Raw genomic sequence first — 17,790 nt, 5'->3', positions numbered from 1 at the left:
TTGCTATGGAAGATGTAAGTCACATTTAACGATACTTTAACACTTAAGCGTAGTTTTTTATTTTAGTGGTTTATGCTCTCAAGCATTAATAATGATTTGCCTTTCCACTAGCCTCCACTTAGATTTAATAAGGAATTCATATTAATCATTAAAAGAAAGGGACATGATTCTTCAAGATAATCAAATATTGACAGGTTAGAAATAGCTTTCTGCCTGGGTTCATTGATATAGGTTATGTGATATAAATATTTATTTCTTTTCTGTCACTCAGAGTAAATGCCACCAATTGATTCAGCATTGATATAGTGTCAACAGTTCATAAGAAACATTTGACTGGCTTGTGTTTTCCGATTAGTCTCTGCTCTATAAAGTGGGATTTACTAAATCTCTCCAATTGTCTGCTCATAGAGTGTGACTGCTTTCTGAAACCATTATTGCTTCGATTTGTGAAGCAAAGGTCTGGTGATAGGACTGGTTTCTGTCAGACCTTTACATATAAAAGTAAGATTAATTGAGCATTTTTGTTTTAGTGATTTATAAGCGATAGGTACTGATTCTTCTTAATACAGGCAGACAGTAAACAAAGAATATTTTCTTTGTTGATCCATAATTGAATTCCATTTCATTTTCCTCATTAATTTCATTAATATTATATTAAATCAAACATTTTTTAGAAAGTTTTAACATTTAGTCATTGGAATGAAGACATTGTTTTTCTGTAATCACTTTTTGATGGAGGATTCCTTTTTATTCCTGCTTGAAAAAAAACATAAGGTATTTTTGGCATGTTTTATTGAGCACTGTAAGTCAGTACCCCTGCTGTGTTTTCTGAATGTGTTTTTCCCACTTCATTTGTAGTGCAGTATCATCTGTTTAACATTGGCCCTTGATTTGAAACTGATTAGAAATGGCCCAGTGGGTCAATTTAAAGGATTAAAAAAAGTGCAGTTACTCCAGGGATGTATGACTTTGACCTTTGCATCTCTAAAGTTGTCTTTCCTCTGTTTTTAGAATTTGTAGGAGAGAGTGACAGTGTTTTTCCATTCCTAATAAGTCAAGTATAAATGTACTGTGAAGTCAGAAATCTAGAAATAATTCTAATCCTGTTACAAAACTGTTGTTTTGTGAACTTCAGATACCTTAAAAAAAACTTCCTGTGTTTAGGAGAAAAAAAAAAAAGGAGGAAGAAAAATAGTATTCAACGTAAAATTAGCTTTTAAAAACTGTCCTATTACCAATATATAAAACACGTAGCTTCTTACAGTTCATCTTAGGTCTGACCTAAATATGGACGAGAGTGTGTGTGTCCAGACTACGTGACAGCTCAGCTCCCCACACCAACAAAACCTTCCCGCCTTTCCTGGTGCCCCCCACCCCCCCCAGCAGCATCAGAGCCCAGTGCCACTCATGTCTCTCAGGTCATTTGCCAACATGGCAGTTGACACGTAATTGTAACTCTCAGGGTTTTTTTCTTCTTCCTCCCTCACATCTGTTATTCTGCCTTTTATTTGCTTTTGTTTTGTTTTTAGTTGAAACAAGGAAACTGACTAATACTGAAAAGTTATTTGGTATCTTTAATTGTATAAAAACTTCCTTTTACTTCTTATTTAAAGAGCTATGTGATTTCTCTTCTTAAAAACAAACATTGTAGTTGATGAAATTGCTTTTAACTTTTGAGTGCCCTTCAGTTGATTATTTTCCTTCCTATGGGCCAGTGACCATTGATGGAGAGGCTGTCCCTCCATACTTACCCATGAGATCAACTGAGATCGCAGAGCTGAGTATCCTCAAAGACTGAATTCTCACCTTGACTAGTTACGTGACACAAATGAATTGGGTTATAAGCTTAAAATGCTGTAAAAATATGATTTTTATGTTATCCGATCTCAACTGTAATATTTAAATACTGTACTTTGTAGGCTTATAAATCCCACTTTTGTATCATAACGAGCACTGTTCCTATGTTTCATTTTAGAAAAGTTGAATTAATATGCTTTTCTAAACTAAAAAAGCAGATATGTTGTTAGCTATTTGTTTATCCCTTTAATGATTGTTTCATATTTAAGATCAATGAAAGTAACCCATTTTGATCAGAGATATACAGTTCTTTTTTTTTTTTTCAGATATACAATTCTTAAAATTTGTTGTAATCAGTTCATAAGCTTGACCCTAATAGTTTTCCTTTTTAAAACTTTTCTGACATGATTAATACTTACATTCTCTATAAAAATTAGAAGGTTCCCATAGGCAAAAAGATCTGATATTTTTAAATAGAAAAATCTACCAGTCTATTTACAGTATAGGCAGATTTCTATATAAAACTTTAAAACACTGTAGAAACAATTTTTTATGGAGACTGTTTTTTGAGTGACATAGTTCTAGAACTTACTCTTTAAAACCATTTTTATCTTAATGATACTCTTACAATCTTTCTTATTATCTGAGGGATTCCAAATTTCCACCCTTGAATTGCCTAAACATTGTATCGGCATGCGCATAACACTTGTCTGTACACACACACCCCTACGCCTTATACAGCATCCGAAACATCCCCATATCGCTGAAGCTTTCGGCTCAGCCCCTGCCTTTTTTCTGTCTACCACTCCTGGTTAAGTTGGCGTGCTAGGTGAGTGGCTGCTCCACTTTTCTTTTCAGCCTAGGGGTTTTAAAGGTAAAAAAAGACTGATGTTGGGATTATAATCATTGAAGCTACTTAGAGACCTACCCCTTTGCCTTTTCTGCCTCCAGCAGAATATCACAAAATCAAGCCCCCTCAAAAGTCCTAGGTCTCTCACAGTATTTTATTTGAAAGTGTAGTATCACTGAGTCTTCATGTTTATATTTTTCTAAGAGGAAACTACTGTTCCTTTTACCTGGAAAGTTCTGATGGTGTGGTGTAGATGGAGGGGATGTAATCGGACTGTGACCTCTCTAAGGGCCCAGATCCTATAGCTGCATCCAGCTTACCCTTAAACCTCATTGCTGCTGCTAAGTCGCTTCAGTCGTGTCCGACTCTGTGCGACCCCACAGACGGCAGCCCACCAGGCTCCGCCGTCCCTGGGATTCTCCAGGCAAGAACACTGGAGTGGGTTGCCATTTCCTTCTCCAGTGCATGAAAGTGAAAAGTGAAAGTGAAGTTGCTCAGTCGTGTCCGACTCTTCACGACCCCATGAACTGCAGCCCACCAGGCTCCTCCGTCCATGGGATTTTCCAGGCAAGAGTACTGGAGTGGGTTGCCATTGCCATCTCCGAAACCTCATTGCTACCAGTTCAGAATTTGTGGACGTTGAATGAACTTTCTCCTAGAAATTTACTTCAGGCCGTGATGAGGATACAGATTGTTCAGCAAGTTACTAGTACAAATTAGGTTGTTGCAGTCATGTTTAGGCTACCTTGAGGAATGTTTTCAAGGAAGTAGCCTATTTGTACCCGCCAGTATATACTGACATTTACATATGTATATTTTATACTGTTTGATCAAGGTAAACCCAGTAGCAACTCTGCTAGTTTGTTTAGCATCTCAAGTTACTTTATGTGCAATTTCATGCTGCTTTAAAATTTATCATTTGGTCCAGAATAATGAGATTTTCTTTTCTTCATGCCACATATTTTATATAGGTTGAAATATGTTTTATTTTCTGTATTAGTGATTTAAAGGAAATGAGGAAAATAATTTCCTTCAAATAGAAAAATTTTTGCCAATTTTTATGACTCATCTGTCATTTTGCCTCTGACCCTAAATGTAGTAATTAGCTGATTGCAAATTACATCAGTTAGGTTGAACTACAATTAAGTTAGGTGCTGAGATTGACCTTTATACATTAATCTGTCAATATTCTTTTACAGTTTGGCGGAATGGCTTGGAAAGGAAGCTATTTCTGTTACTTCCACTGTATTCCTAATTATCACAGCTCTCTGAAGCTTCAACCTCAGAAATGTATAGAAGAAAAATATTTCCCTTGATAAATGGAACCTTGTTTTATTCCATTGGTGAAAGTTAAGAGTAGAGCAAAATATTTAAAGCTTTACTATAATGGTCTGAAAGCAAACTATTTTTTCTTTCCAGGTGATACTAAATTAAAAACTCCATCCATTTTTTGCCCATGCAAGGCAGTGCAATTCCCTGGAAATTGATTTTTTTTTTCAGGGCTTACTATGGCTTTTTGCAAGCTTTAGCTATATGGAAAATAACACTTTATTGAATCCACTTAGTGAATAAAGTTGGCAGTTAATTTTTAAGCAACTGGACCAGTGTGTAGAAAATTACTGAATACCTTAAATAGAATCTGACTAGTCTTAAAGCCATTTGATAAATAATTACTTAGGGAGTTGTTTCAAACTCTAAAACATTATTTTGTGAGTACTAAAATAATTTCAGTTCTATTCACTATACAAATGAGAGTAGTATTTGTGATATAACAGTTTTACAGAACCTGGGAAAATGTGCACAATAGAAATAGGAATAGAAAATGTATATAATAGATTAGAAAAAAGACTTTAGTTTATATGAATCACATGCTTACTTGTTTTCCTTTTATGCATTATAACATTTTACTATATGTGCCTTTTAAAGTGCACTGATTTGGCACTTTTCCATAAGATTTCTACCCAACTATTGCTGGGTACTAATTTATCATTTTCCCCCCTAAAAAGCAGTGTCAACTCTAGGAAAATCATTAACATTATTCAGTTAGTTTGTTTAATGTTAATTAGAGGGTCACTTGAGGAGTTTTCAGGGGCTGATGTATTTACAGATTGTGCATTGGATTCCTGGGTGGGAGGGTGTGTGTCTTGCCGAGTCTGACTTTGGTTCTGTGCCGTGCTGTTTGGCGGCTGTTATTGTAGTGCTGGAGACTGTTCTTATCGGTATCTCTGACCTGACCCTTTTGAGCTATGTTATATCATTCCATTTTGACACCTTTTATCAAACTTTAATGAAATGACCCAGGCAAACAAATTGTCATTAAACTTTCCATCACTTTGTCCCTTGGTATCGTCTTTTATAAATTGGACAGCAAATGTTGTATTGATCTTCTCGTTCTTGCAGCTGAACTTGAAATGACCCAGACTGCTTGTTGTTTATGGCCCAGAGTTGCTTTTCCTTGACATTTCCATCCCCAGCATGACACCCTTTTTGTTTTTCTTTCTTTCTTGTGGAGATGAATGAACAAGACATACGGTATCGAGACACTCTTGGTCATGGCAACGGCGGCACAGTCTACAAGTGAGTAGTCAATTTTGTTTAAACTTTCTATCCACTTTTGCCAAATGTGGGTATCCAAGTTCTCCACGGCAGAGATTTTTAAATGACCACCAGCACTTAGATTTTATTTCCACATGTGATTCCAAAATTCTGCAAGGCATCTATTTTCTCAGGAATTGCTTGGAAAAGTGCATTTATGTTGCCTTTTTAATATTTCTGAGTCTGCATCTCTCCTGGGTGAGCATTTAATAGTCCACCATTAGCAAGTATACCTTTAACTGGCCTGAAGTTTAATGCATTTTTTTTTTCACTCTTTAACACCATTATTTTTTTTTTTAACTTGCTAGCACCCTATGCTAGCCCCCCTGCCTGTTTACACCTATGCCCAGTGGAAGACAAGCCTTATAAATACCGTGGCTTTGCCCTGTGTCGACACTTAGTTATTAAGAAGCCTCTTCCTGTTGTGTTTCCTCCTCTCCTCACCCTACACCCCTGAGAGAATTTCTACACACTGATGAATATGTTAAGTTATAAAATTCTCCCAAATTCTGGTTGTAGTGATCTTAGCCTAAAGGAGTATTCATTTTCATATTAAAAAATGCTAACCGTAAAAAATACTTCTCTCGACAGGGAAATCTTTCTCATGCAGTAGTGCAAAGTTTAAACTACATAAAGTAATATCTGGTACTTAATAGTCTGCAATGATGTATGAAAAATATTCCACTAGGAATTAAAAAATCCATATTCTGTAAGAAAGCCCTGAGGGAGTAATAAAGCTTTCCTCCAGAGAGCTGTTTTCCATATATACACTACCCCTGCATCACATTATAATTGTGTTTTTACCTTAGATATTTTACTATTGATATTAATATATATTTTCAAAGTTGTAAAATAATTAATTTATGTTCTTATTGGTTACTGATTTTCTTAGAATTTTGAGTTCTTACTAACCATGTGAATATAGCTAAAAATTGCCCTGTTGCCCTTGAACATGAAAGGTCATATCCTAAAATTCCAGAATATCCTCAGCTCAGATGCAGCCTTGGCATAGAACTAAGATTTCTCAGGTCAGAAGCTCCTTCAGAGTTATCTGATCCAGTTCCCTCCCTAGGGCTTCGATTCTCTCTGTAGGTAGAGCCAGGAAATGTCCTTTCTCCTAAAGGAGCATAGTCCTTTAAGAAGATATGTTTACATATTTGGGTGGTTTTCCTATAGATGACTGAGTATGGTGAGTAGTTGGTCTGAATGCTAATTGCTTCCACTGTGCTAATTCAGATAATTAAATAATAACACATTTCTTTCACAATCCTTGGGTCTTACCCTCTTGCCCTTAAAATGTGTGATGCTTAATTTGTCTAAAGAATTTGAGGCTACCATTGTCCTTTCCTGGATCTGTACTATCAGTCCTTCCCATGCAACCCCTGCTGCTGCTGCTGCTGCTGCTGCTAAGTCACTTCAGTCGTGTCTGACTCTGTGCGACCCCATAGACGGCAGCCCACCAGGCTCCGCCGTCCCTGGGATTCTCCAGGCAAGAACACTGGAGTGGGTTGCCATTTCCTTCTCCAGTGCACGAAAATGAAAAGTGAAAGTGAAATCGCTCAGTCTATGTCCGACTCTTCGTGACCCCATGGACTGCCGCCTACCAGGCTCCTCCGTCCATGGGATTTTCCAGGCAAGAGTACTGGAGTGGGGTGCCACTGCCGTCTCTGATGCAACACCTAGTACTACATAAATAGCATTTCTTTGTCCTGGTCTTCTCCTCCTCACTCTTATCTGACTTGACCTTTTACCCTGTCCTGAAGGTTCTTGGGTTCAGGTACCATTAGAAATAAGAAGGAACATGTATACTCGAATTGCTTCTCTTGAGTTCCCTAGAGGGAGCAGTTTTCAAAGTCTCAGCCTTTCTTCTTCTTAATGCTTTTATGCTAATGTTCAGGTATAATAAAACAGAAAAGTTTTCTAGCAACTCTTTGAACTTCTTTTATTGGCTTCGAATAGAATCCAAACATATTTGTTTAGACGTCTAACCTACTTATTTGTGCTGTTTCACCAAATGTTTGACTCTCGAGCATGTTTATATTTTTAAATTGAAGGCCTGTTGTGAATTTACCGTCCTGGTTTATTCTAGAGAGGAGAAATCATAAGACCAAACCCCAGCAGATAATTTTTATTGGAAATAATATTCTAGGTGTTAAAATTTTAATCTTTTATCTTAAAATAGGTATGCCCATCCCGCAAGGGAAAATTACAACATAAAATTATGTCAGTGTTGTTTTTCTTAAACTGTTACCCTTAATTGTAGTAAAAACATAAAAATTGCCATCTCAACCATTTGTAAGTCTACAAATTGAGTACATTCACATTGTTGTGTAACCATCAACACTGGCCATCTGCAGAACTTTTTTTGTCTTGCAAATAATTTCCCATTCGCCTGGCTAATGCTTTTAGCTAAGAAGCGTGGCTAGATGTTTTCTTTTTATTAGAGTCACAGTATCCAAGAGAGGGTTCTTCGTGCGAGTTTTTTAATTTGCTAGGACGCCGCAGTGACATTAGCAACTTCTCCTGGGTTTATTTAGTTGGCTTCCATTGCTAATGCTCAGAACACGTTGTAAGATTCAGTATGTTTTTGACAGTGGTTGTTTATGGAGGGTAAGTAGCGGGATCATGATCATTTCAGTATTTTATTTTATGTCATAGATTTCTTATGAAAAGAAGACATTTCACTTATTGCCTAGGTGATTCTTAAGGAGAGAGAACATGAAGATATAAAATTACATAACTACTTGTCATTGATCAGTTCAGTTCAGTTCAGTCGCTCAGTCATGTCCAACTCTTTGCGACCCCATGGACTACAGCATGCCAGGCTTCCCTGTCCGTCACCAACTCCCAGAGCCTACTCAAGCTCATATCCATCGAGTCATTGATCATTGATCATTGTCATTGATCATTGGTCTTCATTTCTGTCTGGGCTTCAATTTGTGGTGTTCTCGTATTTCTGGCTTTTAGTTCAGCACAAAGAAATGGTGTAATCATCAAGAAATGAAAAGCCACTTTACTAAAGTCTCTATAAAACTGAGTGTTTGATGTGTTATGATTGACTCTCTTCTATAGTAAGTTTACCTTAATGGTGCTGACTATAAAAACTGTGATTTTTCAAACAAAAATGATTACATTACAGGCTATGCTACATAAACTAGATGAAGAAAATATTGGAAAATCCACTCATTGGTAACAAAACTGCCTAATGGGCCTGTTTATTTTTTTTTCTTATAAAGAATAATAAAGCTAATAAATGTGAAGCAAAAGTTGATATTTCAGTCTTATTTGCTCCACTTGAGGAGATGTTGTAAATTTCAAAGCATATGCTATTGTGTAACTGCAATATATATTATTTAATAGTTGATCACATTTTCATCCTTTAAGTTTGGATATTCTCCTCAGTTATACAATATGAAATTCTGGGCCTATATATTTGAACCAAATGTGGATTCTGTGTATAGCCCTCTGGTGAACTCTTATTATGATAGCAATCCAGCCAGGTAATTTTAAATTGTGGTATCTCTTGGATTATTAGTTTGGATGAAATGGATCAGTTCTAGGAGAAGGAATAATTTAGGAAAAGTAAATGAATGTATTTTAACTGCTTCATTTTCTAAAGTGGTACACGTTGCTCCAAAAACTAAATTAGGAAGCGCACATGTAGTATTCCCTTCTGATAGATTCACAATAAGTTCTGAAGACTTAGAGGAAGTAGAAAACAGTATGTCTTGTGGTTATGTATAGGGACTCTGAGTTTGAATTCTGCATCTGCCACTAACCAGCTTGTGTGACGTTGGGAAAGCTACATAGCGTCTTCTATCTCAGTTTCCCTATGCATCAAATGGGGATAATACTAATACCGATCTTATAAAAGTGGGCTTCCCAGGTGGCTCAGTGGTGAAGATTCTGCCTGCCAGTGCAAGAGACGCAGGAGACATGGATTCAGTCCTTGGATTGGGAAGAGACCCTGGGGGAGGAAATGGCACCCCACTCCAGTGCTCTTGCCTGGAGAATCCCATGGAGGGAGGAGTCTGGTGGGCTATAGTCCATGGGGTCACAAGGAGTTGGACAGGACTTAGCGACTGAGTACACATCTTACAAAATTACTGTGAGGTTAAATTAGATGTTCCATAAAAAAGGCTTAGTACTGTGACTGACACTGAATGCTCATTGTACTTACATGAACTTACTACTGTTCATGATAGAAATGAATAATGATAGAGCATTAATCCCTGGGCTTCCTATGCTTACTTGGCCATGCGATTCTATTTTTGAGAAAGATCTGTAAATATCTCACAGAATTAAAGTTGTATTGAATTAACTTTGAGAAATTGTACAGTATGATACATAATGTATTTCTGTGTTTCCTTTTGTTCTTTAGTTGCCTTATGAATATGGTTTATTATTATATCATATATTATGATTTTTTGAAGCTTCAAGGTATATTCTCTTTTATTGTAGTTTACTTTCAAATTGCTCTAAGACAGCTGGTCTGATGGCAAGCCTCTTTTACCACTGGTGGAAGCTAGGGCTCACATTCACGCGGCAGAGCCAGCAAGTACGCGGCATCTCTTCCTTTCACTCTCTTTTTCCCTGAGGCAGCGTTTTGTCAAGGTCAAGCAGAGTCCATTGCATTTACTTGTATTTTCTAGTGTACCCCGCACAGTCCTAAGGATAGAAGAGATGCTCTGTACATGTTGGCTGGAATGAGAATGAGGCAAGTGGAGGTTTTTTCCAAGCAGGTTTTAGCCGAGTTCTTTAATTGGATCCTCCCCATATCTAGCTAGTTTTAGATGCTGCATAATTTTGAGCCTGCATAATTGTTTTAGAACATTCACCAAGAAACATAGGGATTTCTAAACTAAAAACATAAGTTTGAATGGTTAATTTTCTTTCACATATTTAAAACTGAGTATTTGGTATCCACTAACTCAACATTCTAGTTACTGTCCTTTTTTCTTGGAGAGTAAGTCACGTGGAAGTCAAAGTAATTAATAGGCCCAGTTACTTTGAAAACGTTCTATGATAATGAGTCAGGCACTCAGGTTTTTTGCTCCTTCAGTGCATTGTTTGAAGGAGTCGTGTAAGCTTTGGGTTCAAAAATGAAGTAGTATCTACCTCTTAGGACTTAGGCCATGCTAAGTCAGTTAGCCAACACACACTTATGGATCGTATGTTCTCTTTTTCCTTAATGCAATTATTCAGGTTAAGACTCTTGCTGTCAGCTTTCTGGCCATGTATTCTAATCTCAAGGTATTGGAAAACACTAGTGAACTTTCTAAATCCAGCTGCTTCTTACGGTAAAGTTAAGAGTGTAACCTGGGTTTGAGGTAGAATTTTCTCAGTGGTATAATCAGTGGCATATATGCTAACTACATGGTGTTTCAAAGATTGGATATATACCATTATTTAGCAACTAATTTGGCCATATCTAGAGATAAGAGAAGAGAGAAGGGTTAATAATTCTCAAAGGTGTTGGTCTTGCCTTCTTTCTGTTGTCTTACCTATATTATGAAATATTCGTTGGGCAGTAGGGTGGGGATGGTTCTTGGAGATGGTAACTCAGATCATGTGTACTATTAAATTGTATTCTGCCCTTGTGATATGGCTTACAGGCCAACTAAAACATTACATTTTTGTTTCAGGACTGGAATTGTATCAGCCCGTTGCTGATAAACATGATTTATTTCATGAAAATTAGAAGCTGTGGTGGTCAGTTATAGAAAATGAAAAAATATATGAATTGATGCCTAATTAAATGCTATTTAGTAAACAAAATATTTTAAAACAGGATTCCTGAAGGGAAAGCACAACCAAGAGAGTCCTTGATGTAAATATTGGGAACCACATAATACCGAGAAAAACTCTCATTTCCCTTTTCACCAAACAACCCAAAGGTGCCAAACCAGAAACAGTCACAGGCCTGACCCCAGTTTCTGTAACAACTGCATCAGTGACCCCACTTCTTTTTGTTTTTTCCCTGAAGTGCGTCTTGTAAATTAAGAGTAGTTTTTAAATGGTTTTGATATTGACCCAAGAGCTAGGGTGATTGTTTGATTTATTTTAACTTTAAATTTCCAATCAAATGAAGTGCCTTTTCCTTGCAGCCAGGATTGTATTTTAAACTAGCAAATAAGACATCATCTTAATGTAAAATTAAATACTTGTATATGGCTGAATTGTATTATAGTATCATGTGACAAGCAAGGATATTAAATATTTTCAGAAAATCAATAAGCATTTGTCAAATAAAATTAATTATGTACACGTCCCTCTCTCAGCATTCACTGTTACAGGTTTGTTTCATACAGTAATGTGCACTGTATTGATTAGAACCTGAAGAATGAACCTGAGCGCCTGACTCTGCACCTCTCCCACCTTTGCTGCCCCATCTCCACGTTCCCATCACTTCACACATGCTCACATTCATTACAGCAATGATGGATTATTGGCGTCCAGCCAACATGACAGGCTGTCACAGGTCACTGAGCAGAGATTTTCAGACTCTGTTTCCACCCGAATTAACTATTATTGAAATAGTTTATTGAGATTGAAGTATTGATCATTTTCTGCTAACCTTGGCTTAAGGGAAGGAAGAAGAGGTGGGGGTATTTCTGAAAGACACTAAATTTCATTTTAAAAAATCTCATTTATTTAGCCTTTTCTTCTTCCTGTTTTATAGCCCTTATTGTTTTATTGCTTGGAAAAGGGTATCTTGGCTTTATTTTTATGACAGTATAATTATACTTCAGAAATACACTTGATTACTATGGGTAACAAAATTGTTCTAGTATATTGGTTTGGCCAATATTGCTATACAAACAACTTTTCAGTCAATTGAGTCTGGTAAAAATCAATACATTATGGTAATATTTCAAGTAAGAATTTGCTGAATCGAAGTATTTCAACCCTATCTCCTTTCAGGGAAGAATAGTTTTGAAGTAGCAAGACTTCTTTCTAATATTTTATTTTAATAAAAGTGCTTTCTTTATAAAGAAATATAAAGTCCTCAGCAGAAGTGGTTAAGAACAGATAAGCATTAGCACACTTCTGTTTTTATAGGGTGGAAGAGGTCTAGTTTCCATTAAAATCTATCTTCTGGGTGCATTAAGAGCGTAGAGCATCCCGGTTTGACTTTGTCTCCCAGGGTGTAACTTTTGGATTTTCGTGTCTAGTTCTGGGTACTGACTCCAGAGAGAGATGGACAGTTCAGAGACCACTCAGAGGAGCATGGGGAGAATAAACAGGGGCCTGGGACATTGTGCATGTCCAGTCTTCCTTCGTTCATTAGTGGGTGCCTTCTGAGCATGTGCCGTGTGGAGGGCACTGTGTCAGCTGTTGGGGAGAGCAGGCTCTCATCGGCCTGTGTCCAGATGGAGGGAGACGTCTTGTCGATAGGTAAGTGCAGGGCCTCGCAGTCTAGGCCATGTGTCTCTGTGGCACACAGGCCCTTGCGGGTGAGGAGGGAGTGATGACTTTTAGCTCTTTCCTCAGGAGGAATCAGAAAGGGCCTCATGGAGGAACTGTTATTTGAGTTGATAAGTGATCAGAGGAGTTGGCTGCCTTTTATCTGCATGAGAGAAAATCAAGAGGTCCCATGACAACTGACATAAAGTCTGAAGGGCATTCCTGTGGACAGAGGAGCAGGTTTTTCTGAAGGCCCCCTCAGATTGCTGGTCTTGAACGTCTGTGTGACAATGCCTTTGGTTAGAGTGAGCCACGTACTCTTTCTGCTCTTCTTCCCACTGGCCTGTCCTCCCTAGAGGTCATTTGGACGGATGTCTTTCCAGAGCCCAGTACCACTCCCTACCTACTGTAGACACTTGGTGTTTTAGGAATTAAGCTGCAGAGACAGTCTTCACAGTCTCAGGATAGACGCGAAGTATTGTGCATCGCTGGGTGGCTCTGGCGTCTACCTTAAGCAGAATGATATGGCTTAGTGTTCAGGACTGCTGAGAAAAGAATTCCTACCTAGACTGGACATGAAATGACTGCAAAGGTCTAAAGTTCCAGAATGAAATTTAGCGTTCAGCTACCATAAGAATCTTAATGTCAAGTATCATTTGGTTTTGTTCTTTTAGATTTTGCTTATTGGATATTCATTGAACATATACTCACCAAGAGTCACTCTGTGCCAAAGCCATCCAGTAGTGAATAACACAAGTGGCCAGTGCTCCTGGAGCTTGTTCTGGGGCGGGGGGGGGCAGACAGACAGCAATCAAGAAAATGAATACCGAAGTGAGATGATACCAGACCTTACAAGTGCTGTAAAGAATGCTCAGCAAGGCTTATCTGAGGAGGGGATATTGGAGCTGAGACCTGAAGGACAGGAAGGAGCCAGTCATGGGAGAATCTGGGAATCTAGAACCCAGGCAGAAGGAACTGCTGTGGAGAATGCCCTGAGATGGGTGTGAAGGTGTTGTGTCTAGGCGTGTGGTTGGAATTGGAGTAGAGCAAGCTCGGGGGATGGTGGAGAAATGGGAAGGAGCCTGATCATGTGGGATCTTTGAGAGCTCACTAAATCCTTGCCAAGAAGCATGGTCTGTATACTTAGCCCCTTTTTACTAGTGAGAAGGATAAAGCTTGGAAGGGTTAAGTGGCATGCCCATGGTCAAATCAAGATTAGAACTCAGTATCAGAACATCGAGTTGTCCACCTCAAATTTCTTCTGACACTACATCAGTACTTGGGCTTACTTCTCAAGCCACGGTTTTCCTTTTTGTCATCTACACTCTTTTACGTTTCTCAATTTTTAACCCAAATTATTTTTCAATGTGAGATCTAAATTAATATATGATCTTGAAAGTCAGTGATGCACCATCTCTAGTTGTTAATTTTAGAGGCTTTTTAGTAGATGTTAAAACAACCATTACTTCACTGACAGAATTATGGCAACATAACTTGTTATTTGGTCTATCCTTTGGGTCTCTTTATGTATCAAAAGCTTTGAATTTAATAATTGGATCCTGAGATTAATTCTATGGTTGTACTAGAGGAGTTGGAGCATTTCTTGATTTGTAAGACACATTAAATTTTTCTAAACTATTTTACAGTATCTGATGTGTTAGAAAATTAAAGGCTCTTGGTTGGCATATAGCACAGGCAGATATTTGTATACCATAGCATCTAGGGTATTTACTTAAATTGCTTTTTTGGAAAATAATTCACTGGGAAATACAAACCGCATTTATTGTGTATAACTTTCTGCCACAGTTTTGTTTTTCTTTTTTTTCCATTGCTCTGTCTTTGGTTACCTTGCTATAAGAGACCATGTTCCTGTTAAATTGCTGACTTACTGGAGTCGAATACACTTAGGTTCTGATTTGTGCACTAAAACTGAACTGGAGGAGCAGGTTACTAAATGAGAGGGGGAAACAGCAATAGAGACTTAAGCTCTGCGTATTAAGCATCAAGTTTTTTTAAACATTACTTTGATTTTTTTTTCCATTTATTAGTTGGAGGCTAATTACTTCACAATATTGTAGTGGTTTTTGCCATGCATTGACATGAATCAGCCATGGATTTACATGTGTTCCCCATCCTGATCCCCCCTCCCACCTCCCTCCCCATCCCATCCCTCTGGGTCATCCCAGTGCACCAGCCCCGAGCACTTGTCTCATGCATCCAACCTGGGCTGGCGATCTGTTTCACACTTGATAATATACATGTTTCAATGCTGTTCTCTCAGGTCATTCCACCCTCGCCTTCTCCCATAGAGTCCAAAAGTCTGTTCTATACATCTGTGTCTCTTTTTCTGTCTTGCATATAGGGTTATCATTACCATCTTTCTAAGTTCCATATATATGCGTTAGTATATTGTATTGGTGTTTATCTTTCTGGCTTACTTCACTCTGTATAATGGGCTCCAACTTTGTATTATGTATCTGATCCTAAACTTTCCATATTTTTCCTAGTCAGTACTACAGAAGAAGGAAAGAAAAAGAATGTACAGTATTATTGCTCAAAGCAGAACTGTGGTTTTTGTTTTGTGAATTCAAATAATGGAATGAAGAATAGTTCAGACAAAATTAGAACTTGCTTTAGGGCACAATCAATATAGTATTTTAACAAGCTTAGTGTACTTGGAAAATATACATTGTATAAGATTTTCAAGCATACTGATTCTATTATGACTACTAACTATAGAAACAAAATGTAACAATATACTATAGTCAATAAACAAAGCTCTGATTAAACCATAATTAAGTTTTCTGAAAAGTTGTCTAAGAACTATGAATAAAATATATTTTTACATTGTCTGAGCAACAAAATATATAGCCAATGAAATTTTATAGTTGTAGAGAAAATGATAGGTGGGATAAAATTACAGAGTGAATTTTTACTACAACACATGTACCTAGTTTAGTTTCTGTACACCATTTGTTTTTTCTTCCTTTTAACTTTTCTTGAAAGTTAATCTTTTAGTGTTGCAGAGTGTAAGCCTCGGGCAACTGACTGGAAAGGCAAATGAGGAGTTTCTCTTGTTTCCCTGGAAGCCTAGTAAAATGTTTTAGGGCCCTGCCTTCGGGTACCAGGATGCAGTGGATGCTCAGAATCGTTATGGCTGTGTCTCTGTTTCCACCCTGGGCCACCATCGCATGCCAAGGGTTAACGCCAGCAATGCTGGAATGAGCTGGGTAGAATAGGTGTCACCAACATCGTGTAACCTGTGATGAAATCCTGAAATCAGGGGATTTCTCTGAGGAGTTAAAGCAAGACAAGGGCTAGAACCACCACTGAAAGTCACGCTTGCTTATTTCTTGATGCTTTCCCAGTGCCCTTTTTAGTAAACAATTACATTTTGATTGTCTCAGGAGCTAAGGTAAGCAAACTATGTGAAAGCCTAAAACATTCTGATGGCATTTTCTAGCACAGATACTAAAGCTGTATTTTGTATTCTTATTTTTTGCATCAGGCACGTGAACCTTACAGATGACTCATATGAACAAACAGCTGTCTTCTTTCTTCTCACCTTCCCTGAAATTTGTAATCTTTGAACTAAGTGATTAACCCAGTATTTAAAACATTAATTCCTGTCTCCAGACTTCAGTCAGTTCCACATATAGTTCTGCAGAAATTGCATCTTTGGGTTTTTTTCATTGCTCATGATCTTGTGAGTGCTTTTGTATATGTATTTTTGTGTATCTGTCATTGTTGGAGTGTTATAGATGTTTTTGGCCTCTAATCTTTACAAACAAGTCTGATTTCTTCCTCCCATGCAGACCCCTCTCCCTTTCTCCTCTCATTAGTCTTACTTCAAAAATATATGTGATGTCTTTAGGCCTTAATTTTCTGAATAGGTTGGAGAATCAGCTCCTCTTGACTAATCTCAAAGGACTTTGTAAAACAAAATGTTACTTAATTTTTGGAGAGAATGTTCTAATGCAGTTTATATGTTTTTGGAAGTCGCCATAGATATCTCAAAAAGAAGAGCATGGTGGAATTTGGTTTAGAATCCAAATACTTTCTTCTGTTTTCCAAAACATAGAGGCAAAGATTTTTCTTTGCTTAAAGAAGACTCTCCCTGGATGGTATAAAGTATGATGGTAGTTTGAGTGTTGTTCATTTTTTAGGTTAAAGGAAAAAGTCCCTCCTGGTTTGTTTTGACCCTAGTCATGATATGCCAGTTTCATGAAGTCTGTTGTGCACAAAAGTGCACAAAATGAAGATAAAGTGCCTCTCTTCAGCCTGACAAAAGCCATTCCTTTGCAGAATGGTAGCTGCAGTGAAAGTAAATAAGTGAATGGACAGCAATCACAGCCTAGTTGATGAAACTGTTCAATTAAAGCACAGGCATTTACATGGTGTAATTTCCCTAAATTGCCAATGAGCCCCTTTAGACACAACCAGTGTTCAAATTGATTTCAGCATTGATTTTGGCTGAAGCTGATAAATTTCTGCTTGTTAGTTAAAGTAATTTTGCAGAAGACTTTGTACTGCAGTATTGAAGTGTTCATTTAGCTGATGGTTAAAAGAGGAGTTATTTACAGAGGCCTGTACTGTTGTTCTGAGATGGGACAATTCCCCAATCATCTTTTACTTTTAATTTTTTAGGCTTCAGTATACCAATCAATAGGTGATTGAAACTGATTAAAACTTATCCAACCAGCTGCCTATGGCAGTTTAATTAGAAGCTGGATGATTCTTAAATTAAAGTTGTCTTATTTTCATTGCATAGCCATCTTCCAGAAGAGTAAGAGACTAACAGTGCTGAAAACTTAAAGTTTAGCTTTATTAAGATATCTAGCAACTGTTAAATCACTCAATAGCTATTCCTGAGGCAACTCAGAAATGTATTCAGAGGCTTTTGCCTTTATAAAGGTTAAAAGCAATAATGTGCTTATTTGCTAGCCAGGAAGATTTTTTTGTGTCAAAGGGATAACCTCTAGGATAGTGATATATGTGTAAGAACCACCATTTGTGATATATATCGTATTACACACGCAAGATATATGTTTGAGCTTTACTTTTTAAATACTGCAGTACAGGATGAAACTAGTTATCATGATGTCCTGTGCATCTCCCTGCTGAAAGCCATCAGCTTTGAA

At 37.5% G+C, this 17,790-nt stretch overlaps 1 protein-coding gene across 1 annotated transcript in view; it reads left to right on the top strand.

The window, feature by feature from the left end:
• Positions 1-17,790, top strand: part of MAP2K5 (mitogen-activated protein kinase kinase 5) — a 261,312-nt gene that overhangs the window by 54,847 nt on the left and 188,675 nt on the right. Inside the window, exon 8 of the mRNA XM_061157999.1 lies at positions 5,160-5,224. Within this exon, the coding sequence (XP_061013982.1) occupies positions 5,160-5,224 (65 nt within the window). The remainder of the gene's footprint in view (positions 1-5,159; positions 5,225-17,790) is intronic.

This window comes from Dama dama, chromosome 12 (assembly GCF_033118175.1).
Source record: "Dama dama isolate Ldn47 chromosome 12, ASM3311817v1, whole genome shotgun sequence".
NCBI classification, from domain to species: Eukaryota; Metazoa; Chordata; class Mammalia; order Artiodactyla; family Cervidae; genus Dama; species Dama dama.
Note: the sequence above shows the minus strand (reverse complement) of the source record. Positions and strands in the feature narration are given on the sequence as shown.